This window comes from Coloeus monedula, assembly GCF_965178545.1.
Source record: "Coloeus monedula genome assembly, chromosome: 8".
NCBI classification, from domain to species: domain Eukaryota; kingdom Metazoa; phylum Chordata; class Aves; order Passeriformes; family Corvidae; genus Coloeus; species Coloeus monedula.
The window spans coordinates 18,054,388-18,073,538 of NC_138788.1; the positions used below are offsets into that span (position 1 = coordinate 18,054,388).

At 45.0% G+C, this 19,151-nt stretch overlaps 1 protein-coding gene across 3 annotated transcripts in view; it reads right to left on the reverse strand.

Moving 5' to 3' along the window:
* Window positions 1–5,582: 5,582 nt before the first annotated feature.
* The window catches only part of ZSWIM8 (zinc finger SWIM-type containing 8), a 56,754-nt gene continuing 43,185 nt past the window's right edge, over window positions 5,583–19,151 (reverse strand). For 2 of the 3 annotated variants that reach the window (XM_082286270.1, XM_082286272.1), the window contains 11 exons: window positions 17,880–18,111; window positions 17,470–17,622; window positions 16,272–16,494; window positions 15,801–16,090; window positions 14,820–15,043; window positions 13,586–14,068; window positions 12,828–12,996; window positions 10,413–10,586; window positions 8,886–9,005; window positions 7,755–7,933; window positions 5,583–6,612 (listed from right to left, as the gene is read on the reverse strand). In XM_082286270.1, the coding sequence (XP_082142396.1) occupies window positions 6,409–6,612; window positions 7,755–7,933; window positions 8,886–9,005; window positions 10,413–10,586; window positions 12,828–12,996; window positions 13,586–14,068; window positions 14,820–15,043; window positions 15,801–16,090; window positions 16,272–16,494; window positions 17,470–17,622; window positions 17,880–18,111 (2,451 nt within the window). In that variant the 3' untranslated portion in view covers window positions 5,583–6,408. The remainder of the gene's footprint in view (window positions 6,613–7,754; window positions 7,934–8,885; window positions 9,006–10,412; window positions 10,587–12,827; window positions 12,997–13,585; window positions 14,069–14,819; window positions 15,044–15,800; window positions 16,091–16,271; window positions 16,495–17,469; window positions 17,623–17,879; window positions 18,112–19,151) is intronic. The other variant, XM_082286271.1, reaches the window with a different exon arrangement.

Genomic DNA, 19,151 nt, shown 5'->3' on the forward strand with positions numbered 1-19,151 from the left:
GCTGAGCACATGTGTCTGAATAAAGGCTAGAAGTAGTAGTAAGTGGAGATTCAATAAATGTACTACTTATTTTTATTCTTTGTGATGATTTGGAGTGGTGTCATGGATCCTAAGCTGGTACAAGGATAAAAAAACCTGAAAAACCTCCTGCAGGCCTTAGAGCTGGTATTTGGGAGGGCAGCAGTGGTGTTTAACTTACGTTTGAAGCAACATAGAAGCAGTGTGCTAAGGCTTGCAGCCAGGCTGCAGTTTGAGACTCATTCTTACTGGTTTGCAGTAGTGGTGACTTTGGGGCCATCCCTGGCCACTGCGGTGGTTTCCAGCTGCTGTGCCTGCCACAGCAGAGCTTGGCTCTGTCCCTCCTGTCCAGGTGTACCTGGTGCAGCAGCTCTTACAGTAAAGTGGGAGGAGAACATTGTTTGAACAGTCATGGTTGTGAGAGCATTGTAAAACAGTCCTACAGCTCTCCCTCCACCAGACACTTCACAAATAACCCTGGAAGCAGCAGGGCAGCTATTTTCACATGCTGCCACAGGTGGTGGAGGATCCCAGGACTAATGATTGTGCTGCTCCCTTAAACATTTCCCTGCTCTTAATTCATTATAGGTTGTCACACAATGTCTTCATGCTTTACCTCAGACTATGGTACATCTTTAAGATGTACAGATTTAAACATTAAAAATAAACATAGTATGAGGAGTAAATGTTAGGAGGGGCACACTAAGTATCAGTGTTACTTTACCAGTAATAGCCTGTCACTCAAGGCAGCAAAGGGCAACTGTGTAGTCTCATTATTTATTCCTTCCTTCCCCTAGTTGCTTAATTTCTGTACTATGCTAGTTCTTAATGCTTATGCTAATGACAAACAAAGCACCTGCTGTGGACAGCTCCAAATGCAGGATGTCCGTACCTGATGAAGAGCTGTTTTCAAAGCTGCTGTCTCTCTCTGACAGCACAAGGATGCAGACACTACCCCCTTTCCAGACATCTCTTCAAAGCTGTGGACTCTAACACTGCCTTCTAAGAGAAGCTCGTGTAATATCAGAAGTTTTGTGATACCAAAAAGCCAATACATCCCATCTCTTTCAGTGAGACACTGGTTAACTACTGACCCCATTAGGCACTGAAACATTCCATCTCCTCACAAGTCCATAGTGGAAACAAACCTCACCTTGCCTCACTGCTTTGTAGCAGAAGTCCATGGTAAGCGCACAAAACAGTACCTAAAGGGTTTTTGGTAAAGTATTAAAAAATACTTCCTTAGTCTGATGCAACTGATCCATTCAAAAAGGAGTCATTTGACCTAGGGACCAGAAGGTCGTGTGATTCTAATAGCCAGGTGCATGAAAGGTGAGCATTGGCAAGACAACACTAGGAAATTCTTTGGAACTTGTGCTTGCACACCACTTTGGAATTCAGTCAGGAAGATAGTTTAAAGTTGTCTACTGCCTCTGCCTCTTTCTATTCTGTACAACATTAAGGGATGACTGGTACAAGTCTCAACTATAGGGTGAAGACTTTCTAATGGAACTGGAGAATTCTTCTGTAGGTGGCAGCATGTATCAATTCTACACAAAAATCTGATCACTGAAAATTACAATTTTCATCTGATGATAGCACTGCAAAGACAAATATTCCTGACAGAAGCCTGCACCTCCTGGAAGTCAGAATGACACGCAGGAATCTAACAAGCCACTTGATCAACCTTATCCTGTTGTTTTTCAGGCCTTATACTCAGTTGGAAAGAAAATCCTTGATTTGCTGCTGATCATTTTTCTGTATCAGTAGTAACATGGCCAGAAAAGCAATGATAAACAGGTCTGAACATGCAAAATGATTCAAACAAGTCTGCTCAGCCTCCTCACTGAATCCTGAGGGACTCCTGGCTGACATGGTGCAACTGCACACAAGACACCAAGCAGCCAACACATACAAGGCTGCCTCAAGCCAGGAATCCCATCCCCCACCACACAGCAGCAAACAGATGGAGCACTGGTACCTCCTCTCCATTTATCAGGGCTTTACCTACAGTTTGTTTGGTTTTTTTTCTTAAAGGCTTGTGGGGGTTAAAAACAACAACAAACCAAGTAATACCTCTGAAAACACTTTGTAGGCTGGTTCTGCTACAAAAAGTATTCCTGACACTAATCTCCACTATTCTATGCAGAAAGAAATTTATTTTTAGCTTTAAAAAGTGGTTTTCTTCCAAGACTTGGTTTCTCACCTTCGTCACCTTCAGCTCTCCAGTCTTTCCAAAATGCTTGTAAATAAGCAGGTCCATAGTGGTGATGCCATCCCAGCAGTCAGCATCCAGCTCATGGTTATGTCACGTATGATAACATGATCATAAATCAGGCTGGGTCATAACCCCTCAGGTTCTTGGAAAAGGTGCTTTTCAGGACTTAGAGAAAAAGCTCCTGGCTGACTTAAATGAGGCAATGTAAGTATGACATGGAAGGAAATGTCAGGGACCCAGTCCCTGTTTATAAGGCGGGCTATGTAAATATACCAGATATGTACTAGATCTAGTGCATTTCCACCACTTTCCCCTCATAACTCAACATCCCCTTCACTGCAACAAAGGAATTGTGCAGTGCAGCCTGGACAGCAGTAAGTAGTTATGAATACTGTAACTGCGGGTAGACAATGCCCACAAGATAAAAAGTCACTTGTTTACAGAGCACAGTCAGTCTTTACAAGAAGCAGAAACACTATTCAGTAATGGCAGCTCCTGACAGCACACATGGTTCATCTGCATGGTGCCCTCAGGAAAAGCACTCACTAGTCCTCAGCTCAAATAAAAACCCTTGCCTAGAACAGCCCTAAGCTGCACTTCTAGCTTCCACAGAGTAATGCTGCTTTGGGAGAGCTGCTGCCACCACCCTGCCCCAAGTGCATACCCTTAAAACAGAAACAGAAGTAGAAATGAGTTCAAAAGCCACATTTGAATTATTCTGGGGGTAATGGGACAGTGAGAGGGAGGCAGTTTAAAAAAAACAACCACCCAAAAGACCCTGCCTTCACCATAATCATGTCAATTGCACTTAAATTCAGGCACAGAAAAACACAAAATATTTTAAACAAACTGTAGCTGAGAGCCATTTGGTCTATGGCTTAAAAGGGCTTAAAAGCAAAGTAGGATTTAAAAGCAAGTCATAGAACACTCATGGTGAGCAAATGCTAAGAACTTGCCCTTTTATTTTTTGCACCTTAGTTTAAAAAAAAAAAAAAAGTTAGCAGTAACAGACTGTGAGAACTCTCATCGCTTTTGGCACATTCTCTTCCCAGTTACATCCTGAAAATTCATTTTTATATCCTGCCCATCTCTTAACATCTAGGTAAGAAAACTACAATTTTCCCACCTCTTATAGAAAACTAATTTAAATTTATGCCATGTTGTTACAGCTGACAACTTTGACCAAGAGGTGGTGAAGAATTTCTTGGGTACTTCAGTGCTTTACTCCATTTCCACTGACTGGGGTTTGCAAGGCTGTTGAGAGCACTCCAGCACTGTGTAGCAATAGCCAAGCTGGTGCTAAATAAGGTGGGAATATAAAAGCTGTATTCTCCAAAATACCAGTTCCAGGCTTGATAAAAACCAAACCCAAGCAAAAAATTTAAAAACTTTAATTTCAACAACTCTCCAAAAGGCTAATTCTGAATGGGCTCTCCAAAATACAAATCCCAAATAAATAGTAAGGACTGTAAACAAAACTAGACAGAAGCAGGCTTCTCAGCTAATTCCAGCCATACCTGGTGCCAGGCATGTCATTTCATTACAGGACAGCTCCAACTCACCTTGTTCATGGGCTGTAAAGACACTGAAGTCCAAAAGCAAATACTGTTCTGTTAACTTGGATTCCTGGGAAGTGCCTCCAAAAGAAAATTTTCACAGGCAAGAAAGATGGTAATAGGTGAACATGTCCAGAAAGGGAGACACTTCATGTGTTTCTGGAAAGGTCCTGGAGAACATTTACTCCAAGTGAAAAAACACATGGGTTAACTGAAAGTCAAAGGAAATTTGAGTTGCCTGCCAACCTCTGTTACAGGTTTTCTGCTGAGATGTCTTTTCAGAATTTCTAAAGCCTATACTTTTTTCCCACTCCTGGAATAGTGGCCAAACTAACAAGACTGCAGTGGGTAATTGTTCTGTTTTAACAAGAGATTAATGCTTCTGGGGCCATCAGGGCTCATCCCATCTCTTATAAAAGAAAAATACCCCAATAACCCCACAGACACGTGGCAAAAAACCCATCATCACCTCCTTCCTCACTTTCTTCTGTCCTTGCTCAGATACATTTCACGGAACATGGTTCAGGAACAAGAAATTAACAGACACAGTGGTCTGAAAACTTGTCTGCTCAGGGTCTAAGTGTATTTTTCTAATCAATATAACAGATGAGGCTCTGACATTTCCCTATTCAATCCAAATCCTTAATGCTATAAGCCACTTCTGCTCCTGATACTTAACATTCAGCTCTTTTACCCATTTCCCTTCTGCTTCTTTCCTTCTAAAACATGCTCCCTTCTCTTCCACAGATTCTCTCCTATCGCATTAGAAAGGAAAAGATTAGACTTTTTTAGACAACTCATTTTTCTCTAAGCTCCTTTCACAGTTCTGAACATGCAAGAAGCAGAGCACAGAAAGTGTTCCAGGAACCCAAACTTTCCACACATCATCAGGCTGTGTTCTCCAGGCAAATCCAGAAGTCTTGCCCAATAACAGGCAGCTCATAATCAACACAGACTTGACTTTAAAAACCACAGAATTTAACCCATTATTACAACCATCTGCATTTCTAGTTGACACCTTATGGAGGAATACAAGGAGCTATAAGGAGATCTTTAAATAGTTACTGTTGCACAATCAGAAGTAGAGGAACCTCAGTCATACTCTCTGGCCTGTACAGTACACAGAGTCGAACCAAAAGAGCCTGTCCATCTGTTTTGCCCTGTGCCTATCAGTTACTTTATTTTTTTAGAGTATCACTGAAAATACCAAACAGGCACATATTTCTAACTTGCAGAAACTAAAACTCATTGGCTAAACCCAAGTAAGAAGCAAATTGATTACTACTGAGAAACGGGATTCTTAACGTCCATGAGTCATCTAACTTCCCCTTTTAAAAGCCCTGAAATTTATGTGCTTATACACTTAAGCTATCCAAACCTAATTTTCTGCAATGCTGTCCCTACTGGATATCTTTCATAGTCCACCAAATACCTCTCCAAGTACATGGGAGAAGCTGCTGTTCTGCACAATACTTGGAAAATACAAGGCTCTGCATTATCACACAGTATCAAGACTAGAAAAGGAACCCAGTGACTGACAGAACTGTAGGCAGAACATCCCAGGCTTACCATCAAGTCTCCCAACTCCCATCAAACACGTACCTCAGCCTCTGCAGAGGCATGTCATTCTCAGAGCAGTACCAGGCAAGAAACCTTCAGGTCCCAGCTTGTGCTGGATTGCTGCTCCCCAAAGCACAACAGCCACCTACCAGGGCTCACAGGAGCTCCCACTGACACACAGCTGGCCAGCTCCTTCAGACTGCCAACATCATAGCAGAGAGAAGAAAGAGTCAGTCTAAGAAAACGAGTGTTTAATCAGGAAACGAGAAGAGACAAGGGATAAGAAACTGATTACAGGAGAGTAATATCCCAGCCAAAAGAAACAGGATTGTACAACTTGTAACAACCAGGATCAAAACATTCTATGAACCAGCAGTGCTCAGTGAGGGACACTCCTGAGAAAGAGCCCAAGCACTTCTGGCAGTCTCCAGGTAGCTCAGTGCAGTCAAGGACTGACTGCCCAAGCTCCAGCCTCTGCCCTCAGCTGCTGCAGAAAGCTGCAGAGGTGGCCCTGGCCCTGGTATTCCAGTCTCAGCTTCTCTCACCAGGAGTTGCTGAAAGGGATGGAGGGAGCACTCACTGTGCACAGCAGTTCCAGCCACTCCCAACAGGAGATGGTGTGTGGAGTAAGAGAAGCCCATACAAAAAAAAAAAAAAGTTTACATATTTATAAATGCCAAAAATAAATATTTAAGACAGAATCCCCAACCCCTCTAACACGTGCGCAATCACACTGCAAACTGCTCGCAGGACAGCCTCCCGGGGCTCAGGGAAAAAAGCGGTGACTACACCACAGGGCAGCCAGCTCAACTTCCTTCTCATTTCCTGATGCTTCTGAAGCCTGCAGCCCACTGAGAAGGAGGAGGAAGAGCGAGCAAAGCAGAGCGCCAACACGCAACAGTGCTGGAGAGGAATGTAATGGTATAAATACATCAGATCAGTGGTTTCCAACAAGTTAAAACTAAAATAAAAAAGACACCAGAAGGAAGGATGGTGTAAATGGAACTACAACTATGTTGGGCAAAGGGTTGTGTGTCCGTGGCGCTCCACCCGATGTCATGGTGAGAAGGTGGTCATTTCCAGAGAGACCCTTTGCCACAGCTCCTTTGTCTGCTTGCTGCGCTTTAGGTTCTGGAGAATATCATTAAACTGCATCATGCCCATGGGAGTCAGGCAGAAGGCGCTTCTGGCGCTGCGGATGGCATTCACAAAGTCATCGTAGTCAGCTGGAGTGAGATGGATCAGCCGATGATGGATGTACTGGATGGAAACAGGGAAAGAGCCTTAAGGCATTTGCTCACCACCCTCCTGCTGGTGAAACTCAGAAGAGGACTGAGCTCCCAGGGCAACAGGTCACATGATGCTGTTACCCACCAGCAGTCCCAAGACTCGTGGCTCGGACAGAGAAGAGTATCTCAAAAGCAGGAGTGCTATATCCTACACCCCAGCACAGCCAAGGGCAGTGCTCCCTTGGAGCACCAAAATGCAGCACATAGCAAGTACCCTCTCTGTCATGAGCACTGCATTGGGCTGTAGTCCAGCACTAGAGGGCCCGGTAACAGCCTACCCCACCAGAATCCAACCCTCACAACCTTTCATTCTGCAGGTTACACCCAGCCTGGTCACTGCAGATCTCGTTTGCTAAGGGGCATAGGCAAAGTAAAGTTTACACTAAGTAGCTACAAAATATCTCTAGGCTTAACACTGTCACTTCTATCAGCTTCTCAAATAAGGCCCCAAACTGGCAGGTTCAGCTTTTGAGGCCAAATGAAGAAGCTGTTGTGTCCCAAAAATACCATCTGGGGTGATAGGAGAGCTAATCCAATCTGGACAATATGGCTACAGAATCACCCCTTAGGTCATTTATTCAGGAGAAGCAGTATATGTGAAGTGTCCCGATTGCACTGTTTAAAGGAACAGGCAGCTTTGGTATTCCAGCTGGCTCACTGAAACATACTTGCCCTGGTTTCAATAAAGCCTGGGACATGGTAGCCGACCAAGGAAAACAGGCTACTACTAACAAGGCAAGAAAAAAAGATGGGCTAGGGACAGGGGTGGACAGGGGGCTTGAAAATACAGCCAAGAAAAAGTTCAGGAGTTAAAAGGTACAGGTAGCATTTGAAGTGAGGAAGACACAAAACCACTCCAGCCTCTGGAAGAGCACAGGAGGCAGAAGGCAGAAGGCAGAAGCAGTACCGTAAGTTCCTTTGCAAGCAGCCTCCACAGAGGCAGGTGATACCTGTTACAGTCCCTGCTGAGGGAGGGGATGCATCAGGAAATGGACCACTTCAGCTCCCAGTGCCCAAGGCCCCTTCCCTCAGTACATGCAGACACAGGCAGCACCTGCAAGGCATGCAATGGCCTGGCAGCTCTGACAGGCAGGAAGATAAGGCACACTTCACCTGCATATAGGCCTGCTGGCACCTCTGCACCAGCTGGTGGAAGGCTGGGGTGCGCAGGTGGTTGTGCACATGGGCAGGGTTGAGCCTCTGTAGAGCTTCCATGATGATCTCCTGGAGCACAAAAGGGCTCAGCACCCCCTTGGCTGCACCAACGCAAAACTGATGCACGTAGTTTACACCTGCACAGGAAGAAGCCAGAACAACAGTGTTAAGATAACAGACACACAAGAAATCACACTTCACAGCAAGAACCTGGATCTGGAGCACCTTCTTCTCAATGTAATGCATCCTGCAGAAGGCTTGGGCAAGACAGTCTAGCAAACTCATGGGGACAGAGAACATTCTGCTATATCCATCAGGTCTGAGGAGAAACCAGGTACCACCTCAGTCACTGGTGTTCCCAAATTCACCTTTCTTTAAAGGGGATGTGAAAGAAAACTAACGTGGCATGGTAACTAGAGAGACAAGTATAACAGTGTACCTTCTCTATTGTTTCCTGACTGCCCATCAAGGAAGCACCTAGATACCTCAGCACTCAGGCTTTAAGGAGGCTGTAGACATAAGTCAAGCTTCCCCACACCACTTCCTATAGTGGAGCTCTGACAGCAGGAGCAGCAGAAGTTGTGCCACTAAACAGGCTGTTTGTAAAGGTTTTTTTAGTTCTTACTGCTTATGGAAGAATTTAAAAAATGATCTGACAAAAAAGATCCAAGAGCAAAATGGAAGTAAAAACAAACAGCTCCCCAAAACATAGGTGGTTTGAGCACCTATTGCTATAAAAGGTCTTCACAGAAGGTATAAATATACATAAGAAAGAGGAACACCTACAATACAGTGGAAATAGAAAAGAAAGAATCGATATTATAGAACGGAAGAGATACAAGCTCTGAACCCTGTCCAATTTCATGTACTTCATCCAGTGCCTCAAAATTCAACAGCATGCCTACAGAACCCAAAAATGGGACAAATGAGTGGATGAAAGAGCAGTAGGGATCTTCTGAAACACTCTCAGGAATGGGATCGATATCAGGCTCGCCCAATCTTTGAAATTTCACTCTTTCAAGAGCTTTTTCCCACCATGGCCCAAATCCCAGCAAGTGGATTTCTGTTAAGTACTGCTCTGAGCCTTACCTAACTTTGCAGCTAACCCAAGGAGCCATTTTACATCCTCAGTGTAGGGCGGGCTGCGGGAGAAGTTGTTGGGATGGTCGTTGTGAGCTCTTCGGCCAAGCATCTCCAGAGCCAGCATCCCTGTGAGAAAGGGGCAGCCACAGTCAAGCAGCACTCCTGCCCAGTAAGGCTTAGCCTAGCATTTCACTCACTGCAACACAACCTGACTGGCCTGCCCTTCACCAATAGAAAATTCCACAGCTGCAAAGAGTCCAGAAAGAAACAAAAGGCCAGTCTTGGAGCCTACCAGCACAGGAACCATCTGCAAGAACATCTGGATCTGCTGCTCCAGACTGGGAAACCTCCTCAGCCATCACCCTCACAGATCTGCAAAGAGACACTCAAGCACCCAGGCAGCGTCAAGCAGAGAGCCCCAAAGGCTGCACTACAAGAGGTGTCCTGAAAGCAAAGCTTTTGATCTAAATTTTGCAACAGAGAAGCTACCCCAAACCAACCTACTCTGCTCTGCTGCAAAGACAACAGGCCAACACTGAGCTGCAGTATTGCCAATCTGCAAACATTTCACTTTATGCCATTACAGTTCTTCAGAGAAATCCACCCATTTAAAGAATACTCGAATACCAACATGTGCCATTTCTTGATCTTCCAGACCATCTTCCCTGCCTGTGCCTCTCTCTTACTCAGGCTATTAAACACCCTTCATGGCTTGCCATGTACCACTGTGATATTTTAAATGACATCTGCACCCCTTTCTAGCTAACAAGTACTTTCAACAAAAAAAGTCAAGCATTCCTTCCATTTTCTTGCTGTTTCTCTTCCTTCACTTATTTTAGAGGCTTCCTTCTCCTACACTAAGTATCCACTGGATTGGACCACAAGTATGTACAAGTAACTTACTACTTACTACTACAGTAACTTACTGCAATCTAAGCTTAATCACAAACCCTACGACTGACACCCTTGTGCCAATGGCAATTCAGGCAGAGACTCTATTTCCTCGTAACCAGTATGACTGGGAAAGGAATGCTAATTACACACCCACTCTTCACTAAATTTAAGTTCCCTCTGCATCTGTCTTCAACAAATTAACTGGAGAGGCACAGGGCACTTCCCTTTGTGCCTCTGAAGACTAAGCTGGTATTAAACTAGAGGTGTGCCTGCCCCATCCATGAGCAGCAGGAGCCAAATACCATTTTATCATTTAGTCACAATTTGCACAGTCGCATCCTTGGAGCCCTATGCAGACTCCTTTATGTGCATCTGCTGAAAGGCAAGACTCTTCCCAGCTCTAACCCACTTAGCTTTCTTTTCTGCTCTGACAGTCCTGAAAAGCAATTGTTCAATCTTGCAATGCTTTGCCTTCATTTTTAGACTCCACATATGATCATCAACTTGCTTTTCCCATGTCCCTCAGGTGCATTCACCCCCAAGAGGTGCAGTACAAAACTGCCAAAGATAGTGAAAACCTGCAGCCTTGCCCTGAATCCCTCTCAAGGGGGCTACAGAAACCCACTTGGCCATCCTTACCAACTCGGTATGCAGAGTGGAGGTAGTGCAGACCCTGGGGGCTCACAGGCTGACTGTGCTGCTCATCCTCGGCAGGAAAACCCCCTGTAACAAGGGAGTTGGGCTGTGAGGACAGAGTTGTCAAGGAAGCACCCTGAATCGCTGGGAACGTTGATCCTGCATGGACACTGCCTACTGAAGAGAGCAAAACAGCAGCATTAGGACCCAGCACCAGTCTAAAAGAAGGTTTACTTGGGACATCATCTCCTTCACCTGACTGCCCCCTGCCAATGTAGGGTTATATTCCCCTAAACAGAACAATACAGCAAACAAAACCCACAGGCTTACAACTGAAATACAATGGGCCAGGAATAGCTCTATTTTGTTTGAAAGCTGGGCCTGACAGGGTCAGTTACATGTGTCCATCTCTTCTACAGTATCTTGTGAACATGCACAAAATCCATGGTTTACATTTATGTGTTGATTCAAAGGCCTTTCCTATTATTAAATAAAATGTTTGGTTCTGATTTCTTGTCCAAGGAAACAATCATGTGTATGTCTACACCTGATGAGAAACTGCTAGGAAAATTACTGAGCAGGAACAGTATTAAGTCACTCAAAGATCAAGTCCAACAATGCAAGGTTCTTCCACTTCAGCTGTACAACAGCTGTCACTCTGTTCAGGAAGACTGTTACTGGAGGCTGACCTCCAATCCATCCTTGGAAAGAACAGTCACTGCACACACTGGCAGCATGTAAAAACAGCAAGGAGACTTGAGAAGTTGTCACCTTCAGACACTTAACTAGTATGAGCAAAATCAAGGGAAATGACAGGTTTCAAGTGCAAATCCATTGCACTGTACCACCTAAACTTGTACCAACAGCAGTTAACAGAGTCACTAAGCTGCACTCTGACAACAGACCCAAATTTATCTGTCCCTCTCAAGAAAAGTACAAAGAGTAAAAACCAAGGTTTGCTTGAGAACTCCAGAGCAGAAATGCCATTAGGTGTGTGCACATTGTTACCCTTGTTTCATGGCTTCTCTGTGGTGCTACTACACCGGCTTGAGCAATGCTCTAAGTTCCTTTTCTTTTTCCTTCCATGTTTGCTACTGAATAGTTGAATACCTGAGAACGTGTCTCCAAGGAAAGATCTGTCTGACCTCCTCAGCCAAGGAGACAGAGTGCCAAACAACCCACAAAGTGGGGCAAAATTCATACTACGTTTCAAGTCTGGCCAAGGAGAATGACCCATAAGAATGAGCTAAATTACTGCCAGAACTCAGGCATCACCACATAATTACATACTTCAGGAACAGTGAAACAGTACTGCAAGAACTGAGAACAAGTTTATGGAAGCCATAAACAATGGCAACTGGAAAGGGTGGGGTTGTTTTCTCTTTTCAGTATTTTGAGTGTTCTAGGATGAATTCACACTTCTGAAAGACTCGTAACTCTTTGGAGGAGTACAGAAATGGTTTCTCACAATGAAAAGTCACAGCATCAGACTACAACTAGGGCTGGCAGCTGTCAGATCCTAAAGCCTTCATGACTGTTCTATTTGCTTTTGTGGTGGCTTTTTAGCATCAAAATACAGGATAAAAAAAACCTGAAAACATTCTCCTGATACTCTGAATATGACGGAGGCCAACACAACTCTCAAGTATTTTTGCACATACCAGTCTTCCAGTTGCAAAACACTAAAAACAGGCAAGTATTACAGCCTCTCCAATGAGGAGTTAACAGAGATTGGGGTCAAGCATGACCCACTGGTGCAAAACTCCATGGCAATGACAGCATGTTCCCCAATTCAGTCAACATCTGTTGTCGCATTGCCAGACACTACTTAATGGGTTTTCACCATCACTCGAGCCCCAGCACAACACATGAGCAACCATTCCAAATGCCATTGACATGACTCTGACAAGACATCCGTTGTCTCTGTGCATGTTCCACAGTTTGGGCACTGGCTGCCTCCAATCCTTTCAGGCAGGAAAAGACATTTAGTAATGCTTCTGTAGCAGAAGTCTGCCTGCTTCCTGCACTCTGTTCATCTGACCAAAAAGGAATCACATGATTTTGCTCAAGATCATCTATGCTCACCTTGCCCCAAGGAGAGCGGGAATAAAGTTTTTACAGGTTAGAAGTCAGATGGGCCAGGAGGGCTCCAAACATGCTTTAGTCTTGAGGCCTAAATAATGTCAGACTGGAAATTTAGCTAAACAGAAATTTATCTCTGCTAGCTGTATCAGGCCCCTTGGAAATCCCAGTACCCCTGAGCATGCACACCTTTAGAACGGCGTGCATTTAGCCAGAACTTTTCAGTGCAAGAACCCTCATTCCACCTGTAATCAATAAGGAACAGGCCCTCACTGGGGAACAGCTAAGAGACACAGTAAAGAAACCTCTGCTACACAGCCCAGAGCTGTAACTTACGCGCTACATTGGAAGACAGCGACAGTCCCGTCTCACTGGGATAGGGATGCACCGCAATCTGTGTCATGGAGGGGACGGGCACGCCAGGGAAGGACACTGCTGTAGCTGCCAGTGACGGTGTGGTTACTGAGTAAGGGTACTGCGCCCCTATGAATGCTGGATGGACACCCTAAAACAGAAGGTACATTACAATGTCTAGTAATGTCTATTTTGCCTGACCATTTAGAAGTACTTCAAAACATCATGTCCCCACACAAGCCCCAGAGGTTCAAAGGCCCAGTCTGACAGGAAAACAAAGCAAAGGAAGAACCTTGCACCGCAAGAGCATTACATCTGCTTGTTCTTCCTCCTTTTAAAAATCTAGTCAGTTTGCAGAAAACCACTCCAAGACCATCACAAATAGGCAAAGGTTAAAATAACCTTTATTTGGTTTTCCCACCATAGTTTCTATTTAGCCTGCAAGCTCTCAAGACAACAAGCTTTCTGTTCAGTGCCTTCTGAGAAACTTCAGAGCAACAGAAATTAAAAACTACTGATATATTATATTTTATATTCTCTTGAGACTTTAAATGCAGCCACAGAAGGCTCCTTATTGTGCAAGTGCTGAGCTGGAGGGCCAAAGTGAGTGTCATCAATTGGCAAGTGAGAGCAGAAGCTGGATCTCAAGTCATGACAGGTCTGAGGCCCATGCTCTCCCCAATCCAACATACTCCCCCAGAAGCAGACACACAAGGTCACAGTGCACAGCCAAAACTCACCTGTGGATACGCCGAGCCAGGGACCGGGAAGACAGCTGGGCGTGGCATGTGCTGGATAGTGTGTCCAATATACTGGGGATTACAGGGGATGTGAGTCTGAAGGGTGGTGTAAGGGTGGAGACCCTGTGTGTGTGTATGTGCCATTGCTGGCCCTGCCACTGTGTGCTGCTGGTACATGGTTGACCCCACAGAGATCACTGGCATGACGGTTGCTGCAGCAGTTACTGCAGCTGCCACTGTCACCGTGGTTGGCTCTGAGGTCACCCGGCTGTCTGCCAAGCCACGCGCTGCTTCAGACGCAGCCCGTGCGCCACCGGCGCTGCAGCCAGTGGCACCTTCTCTCTGGGCAGGGGTCCCACCAACAGTCTGTTCATAAAGCCAGTACCACTGATGAGCTACTTCAAAGAGGACTTCTGGGTACACACCACCTCCTTTGGCTGCCTCTTCTACGGCCATGCAGGCCTTTTCCAGCATCAGGTTGTCCTGGGAGCAGTGAAACAAAAGAAGTCAAGAATGTAAAACAAGAAACACAAGAAGGAAAAACTACAAGAGGGGAAAAGTATAAGGCACTCTAAAACGACTAACACTAGGGGGACCAGCCAGATGCTATGCAGCAGAATAATGAGTGTTATTCATGAAACATAAGAAATCCAGAGAACCAGGATTAAGGCTGTGCAGTAGCAAAGGAGCCAACCCCACAGGTAACAGCAGCATATCCTTGATGCTAGAAATTGATGCCTTTTCCTGGTCTTAAAATCAAGAGTCAAACAGTCTTAGAAGGGAAAAAGGGGTTTTACCTTGGTATTTATTTTAAGGATCCTTAGGTGCACTATGTCCAGGTTGAATGCACTGAAATGCACACTGCAATGCACCCCCAAATGATCTGGTATAACATTACAGGTCTTACTAATTAGCATATCTATCCAAAATTCCCCAGTGAGAGGCTTGAATGAGGGCCCCCCTCCCCCCCAGGAACCTTCCCCTGGATGGTTCTATCTTAGTTTACAGAATGTGTTCTGGAGAGGACCTTGGGGTCTGGGGCACCCTAACCCCTACCTACGAAGCTTCTAAAATGTTTCATCTCTCAGCTGAACAAACAAGTCCAAGAATGCAGGCAAAAAGCACTAAGAATACAGAAGTTGTAAAAAGGTATAACAGGGGTATAAAAGAAAAGGCAAAAAATCATCATGGCATCAAAATCAGCCTCCACTAGCAACTGCCATGTGATGCTTACCTGTTCCTTACACTGCACCAGAGCCCTCTGGATCTCATTTGGGTTCAGGGCATGGGCATGAGGCAGGCAGCTGAGTGCCAGTTCAGCAGCTGCCCGCACCATGTTGGAGTCTCTGGCCCGTGAAGCTCTGTCTGCCAATGATGCCACCTCTGGAGGAGTTAGATGTCCATCCCAACACTCCACCAAGATGTTCAAGGCTGCGCTACCAATCTCCATGGCCTGCCCTAAGAGGAAGAGTGAGAGAGACTCTCGCACCACTGTATGCCCAGCACAGTTACAGTCAGCTTTCTCTCAACAGCAGGTACACTCTTCACTTCCTTCAAGAGCAGTGACAGAGCCCAGTTGCTTCCCTTAGGGGTCGCATCAAATTTAGGTGCTTCCTCCCAAAACACAGGACAAACAAGAGCCCTGAATGAGCAAGTGGTGAGTGAGGACACCGTTACCTAAGTTAAGCTAAAATGCATTGGAAATAGCAAAAAGTACTTGCTATAGCTGATTTTAGTACCCACAAAGCAGTCTGGACTATCAGTCTATTTCATCACGTCAGGAAAACATGAATTTTCAAAAGTGTATTTTTTAGGCCTCTAGAAGCCATATGGATAGGTAATAGGTATGGGTGCAATCAGAAGGAGGAGGAAAGTGAAAACTGAACACAGCCAAAAGAGTATGTTCAGACTTGACAAATGCCTGCCTCTTCAGCATACCTCTGAAGGAGAGGTAAAGACCGTCTCTGTATGAGAAGTGGGCTTTTTAGACTGAAGCATGCTGCAGTACCAACAAGAAGAAAGAGGTCGCAAGAACTTTCCAGGCCAAACTAAGCACCACTGTGTAAATCACTGCTGATCAGCAACTACTGCAGCTGTGTGAGCTGCTTACACAGCTCCTACAGCACATCAGCATCACCATTTTCAAGAACAAGCTTGCTTCCCTACCCCCCTTTCCTGCCCAGAAGTAAGCATCCCAATAAAGTTTTGCTGTAACCTGTGATCCAAGAGACATGGGACGAGTAAGTTCGAGAGAGCCAGTTGGGAGACACGAAGTTGTGCAGCCCTAGTGCATACAGCCCAATCTCAAAGGCGCAGAGGTGAAGGTTGCGGTGTGGTCCCTGGTGCCCACCGCTGGAGGAAGGGTGGGTGAAGATAGAGGTACTGCTGTTTCCACCTGCTTTGATAAGGACTGTCTTGGCCAATTCAAAGTAGAAGTGAGCAGCTGCCTCTGAGGGCTGGTTTGGGACATGGGGAGCATGGCTCTCCAGCCGCCTCCCTTTATACCTAGAAGAAAGAGGAATCTTTCAGACAACAAGTACCCCAAGTTTGCCAGCTGGAGCTCCTGTCGTTGGGGTCCAGAGGAAACAAAGCAAATTTTCCCCATAAACTGTTTCTTGATGCACACGTGCCAAGTCCCCAACATCAGGCTTAGAGGTTGCCTCTCTGCATTGGTATTATTCATTACCTGCCAACTTCCACAGTCTTTGCACGGGCTCCCCCACTGGCTCTCCTACTGCCACTGGAAGAGGAAGATCCCAGTGAATCACTTGAAGAGCTGCTAATGCTGTCACTGTCCTGTCCTCTGCCCCAGGATGTTGTTGCCCAGCCCCCGCGTAGGGGACGCCGACTGAGTGTTGGAGAACTGTCAGAGGTGGTTTCAGGAGCACTGCTGTCAATACTAGCCATGCCTACAACACCAGAACCAACACAGAAACATCACCAGGGTTGGTAAATGTAATGCAGGTAGGTAAACTCCTAATCATATTACCTGCAGTACCAAGATCAGTTCTGTCAGCAACTGCCTTAAGGCTAGCAGGCATTCATTGTAAAATAAGAGAGATTAAATCAAATCAATTTCGCCACAGACATCAGTGTCATTTTGTAGTTCTTGCATTAAAATGCAGAAGAGTCCAAGAACAAGGTATCTTTTTTCCCCTTCACACCATCACAGCCCCTCAATCCACCTGCCAAGCTTTGTGGCAGAGTATAACAACAAGAAGCAAATATACATACAAAGTCAAGTTCCACAGATTATACGAATAAGAAGAAAACGCCTTAGATATATGCTGCACAACCTTCACATCCTCTGCCTCTAACTTACACCCTTTCCAAGAGAAGTGTAGAGAGGCAGCGGCTTCTCTGAATTTGTTTCTGAATCCAGGAGCACAGTGCTGCACTTCCAGAGTCAGCAATCATTCAGCTCCAGGTATCTAATCCATCACACAGAACGTAACTGGTGCAAGAATGGCACATTAACTTGCCATACAGAAAGGGGCAGGAAATTTATGGAGCAAATCTTATTTGTCCATGTCAAACATCTCAGAGACACTCAGCTGCTTCTGTTGTACAGGAAAGGCTGACAAGTAAAATCACAGTCATAGAACAGGTTGCTCAAAGCGCCATCCAACCAGGTCTTGAACACTCCCAGGGATGGGGTATCTCTGTGCAACCTGTTCAGAGCCTCACAACCCTCACAATAAAGAACTTCTTCCTAATGTCTAATCTAAATCTCTCCTCTTTCAGTTTAAAGCTGTTATCCTTTGTCATATCACTACATGTCCTTGTAAAAAGTTCCTCTCTGGCTCTCTTGTGCGAACAAGGGGTAAACCCCAGCAGACTGCCTAACAGAGCACTAGATGCTGTATGAACTAGTCCATTCCCACCTGTGTGTTTCTTCTTCTGCCTGACAGGTGAACCCCAGCATCTCCCATTGTATCCACCTCGGTTTCCAAGGGCCAGACGACTGGGGACCTTTCCTTCTTGTTTCAAAACAGTGGCCTCAGCAGCTGGCTCACAGGGAGACCTCTGAGAGCTCTCTGCATAAACAGGACACAGTAAATATCATCTTGTTTCTGTATCTCTAAAACCAGACATGGCCATTTAAAAGATATAAATAACAAAAGATAAAGAATTTTTATAAAATGAATAGTATTTATGAGCAGGATTATCTCAGTTTTCTTTCAGTTATTAAGCACATCATCTGACACTAGGCCAAGAACATTTAAGTCAAGATTTGGAAAATAGGCTGCAACTATGGAAAATTTTAGCATAGCTGGTACAAAGCACTTCTCACCCTGTGCACTCTTCTCCACAAAGTTCTCAGGACTGCTCTGGACTGCAGTGCTTACAGCAGCTTGCTGAGTGACAGAAGTCCCTGGAAGCTGCTGGATAGCTGCAGCAGACTGGGCAGCATGTTTGGAAGGAGATTTTTGATTTGCAACTGTAGGCTTGCTGGATGAGTAGAAGGAACTCAGTGTCTGTGGTTTGTGAGTTTGACTCTCTCTGTCCAGGAGTTTGTCTAAAATCTTTAACAACAAGGGGAAGAAAAAAAAAGGCACTCAGCAGAAGGGTAAGAGACCAGGCATTACACTAAGAGAAAGAGGGAAAATATCAAATAAACTTCCTGGTGGACAACAAATTTAATTTGCTGGGGAAAAAAAGAAAATAGGCATCAATCTTCCTGCACTAAACAGTAGTGCAATGCACACTTAAGAGCCATGTGGTCTGTGCTACTTGAGGAAGCAAAGACTCAGTAATAACTCATTTTCACTTGAAACACCCACTGACTTTACTTGAATGTGGCAGTTCTCAACCCCCACATGTCCTCCCCCGAGGGGGGAGAAAGTCCTTGCCAGGAATAAGAGACGAACGGGACTTTTGGATCTTCTCGGTCTTCAGATTATTTATTATATCTTATCAGTAATTTACATGCCACCAACATAGCATGAAGCAGAGCAAGTACCAAAAGGCAAATGCAGGAAAACTCAAGGCCTTTTAAAGGTAAACTACCCAATAGTTACTAAGTACATACATTATTTTTACTTTTTTACCAATGCCTAATGAACTATCCATTCACGTAGCCCTGTACTGCGGCATTTCCTAACCAATCATTCTGTGCTACCAACACTGCAGAAAATTGAGTGGGTGAAGAAGAAGGAAGAGACCTGAAAAACCACAGGGATCCTCCATCTTGCCTTCATCCACTTACCATACTAATAAACCTAAAAACTCTAAATTTTTCACCCTTAAACAAACTACATATTATACCACCACCTAACTCACTCTCTTGTAGATTCTAATTCATCCCAAAGGTTTGGCAGCCTTCTCCATGGACAAAGGTTAAAAACAGTGTTTTCCTGGGGGAATGGGTCATTCAGGACAGGCAGAGAAACAACCCCTGCACTTTGGTTCCAACACCTGAAAAGCACCTAAAACTCACAAAAAAGTAGTAGTTCTGGTATATCAAGGACAGAATGGAGGATTCTAAATTTAGTTCTGCCAGATGTTGTTGTTTAAGTTACAAAAATTCCATGCTCACCATTCAGAAAATCCTTTCACACATTAT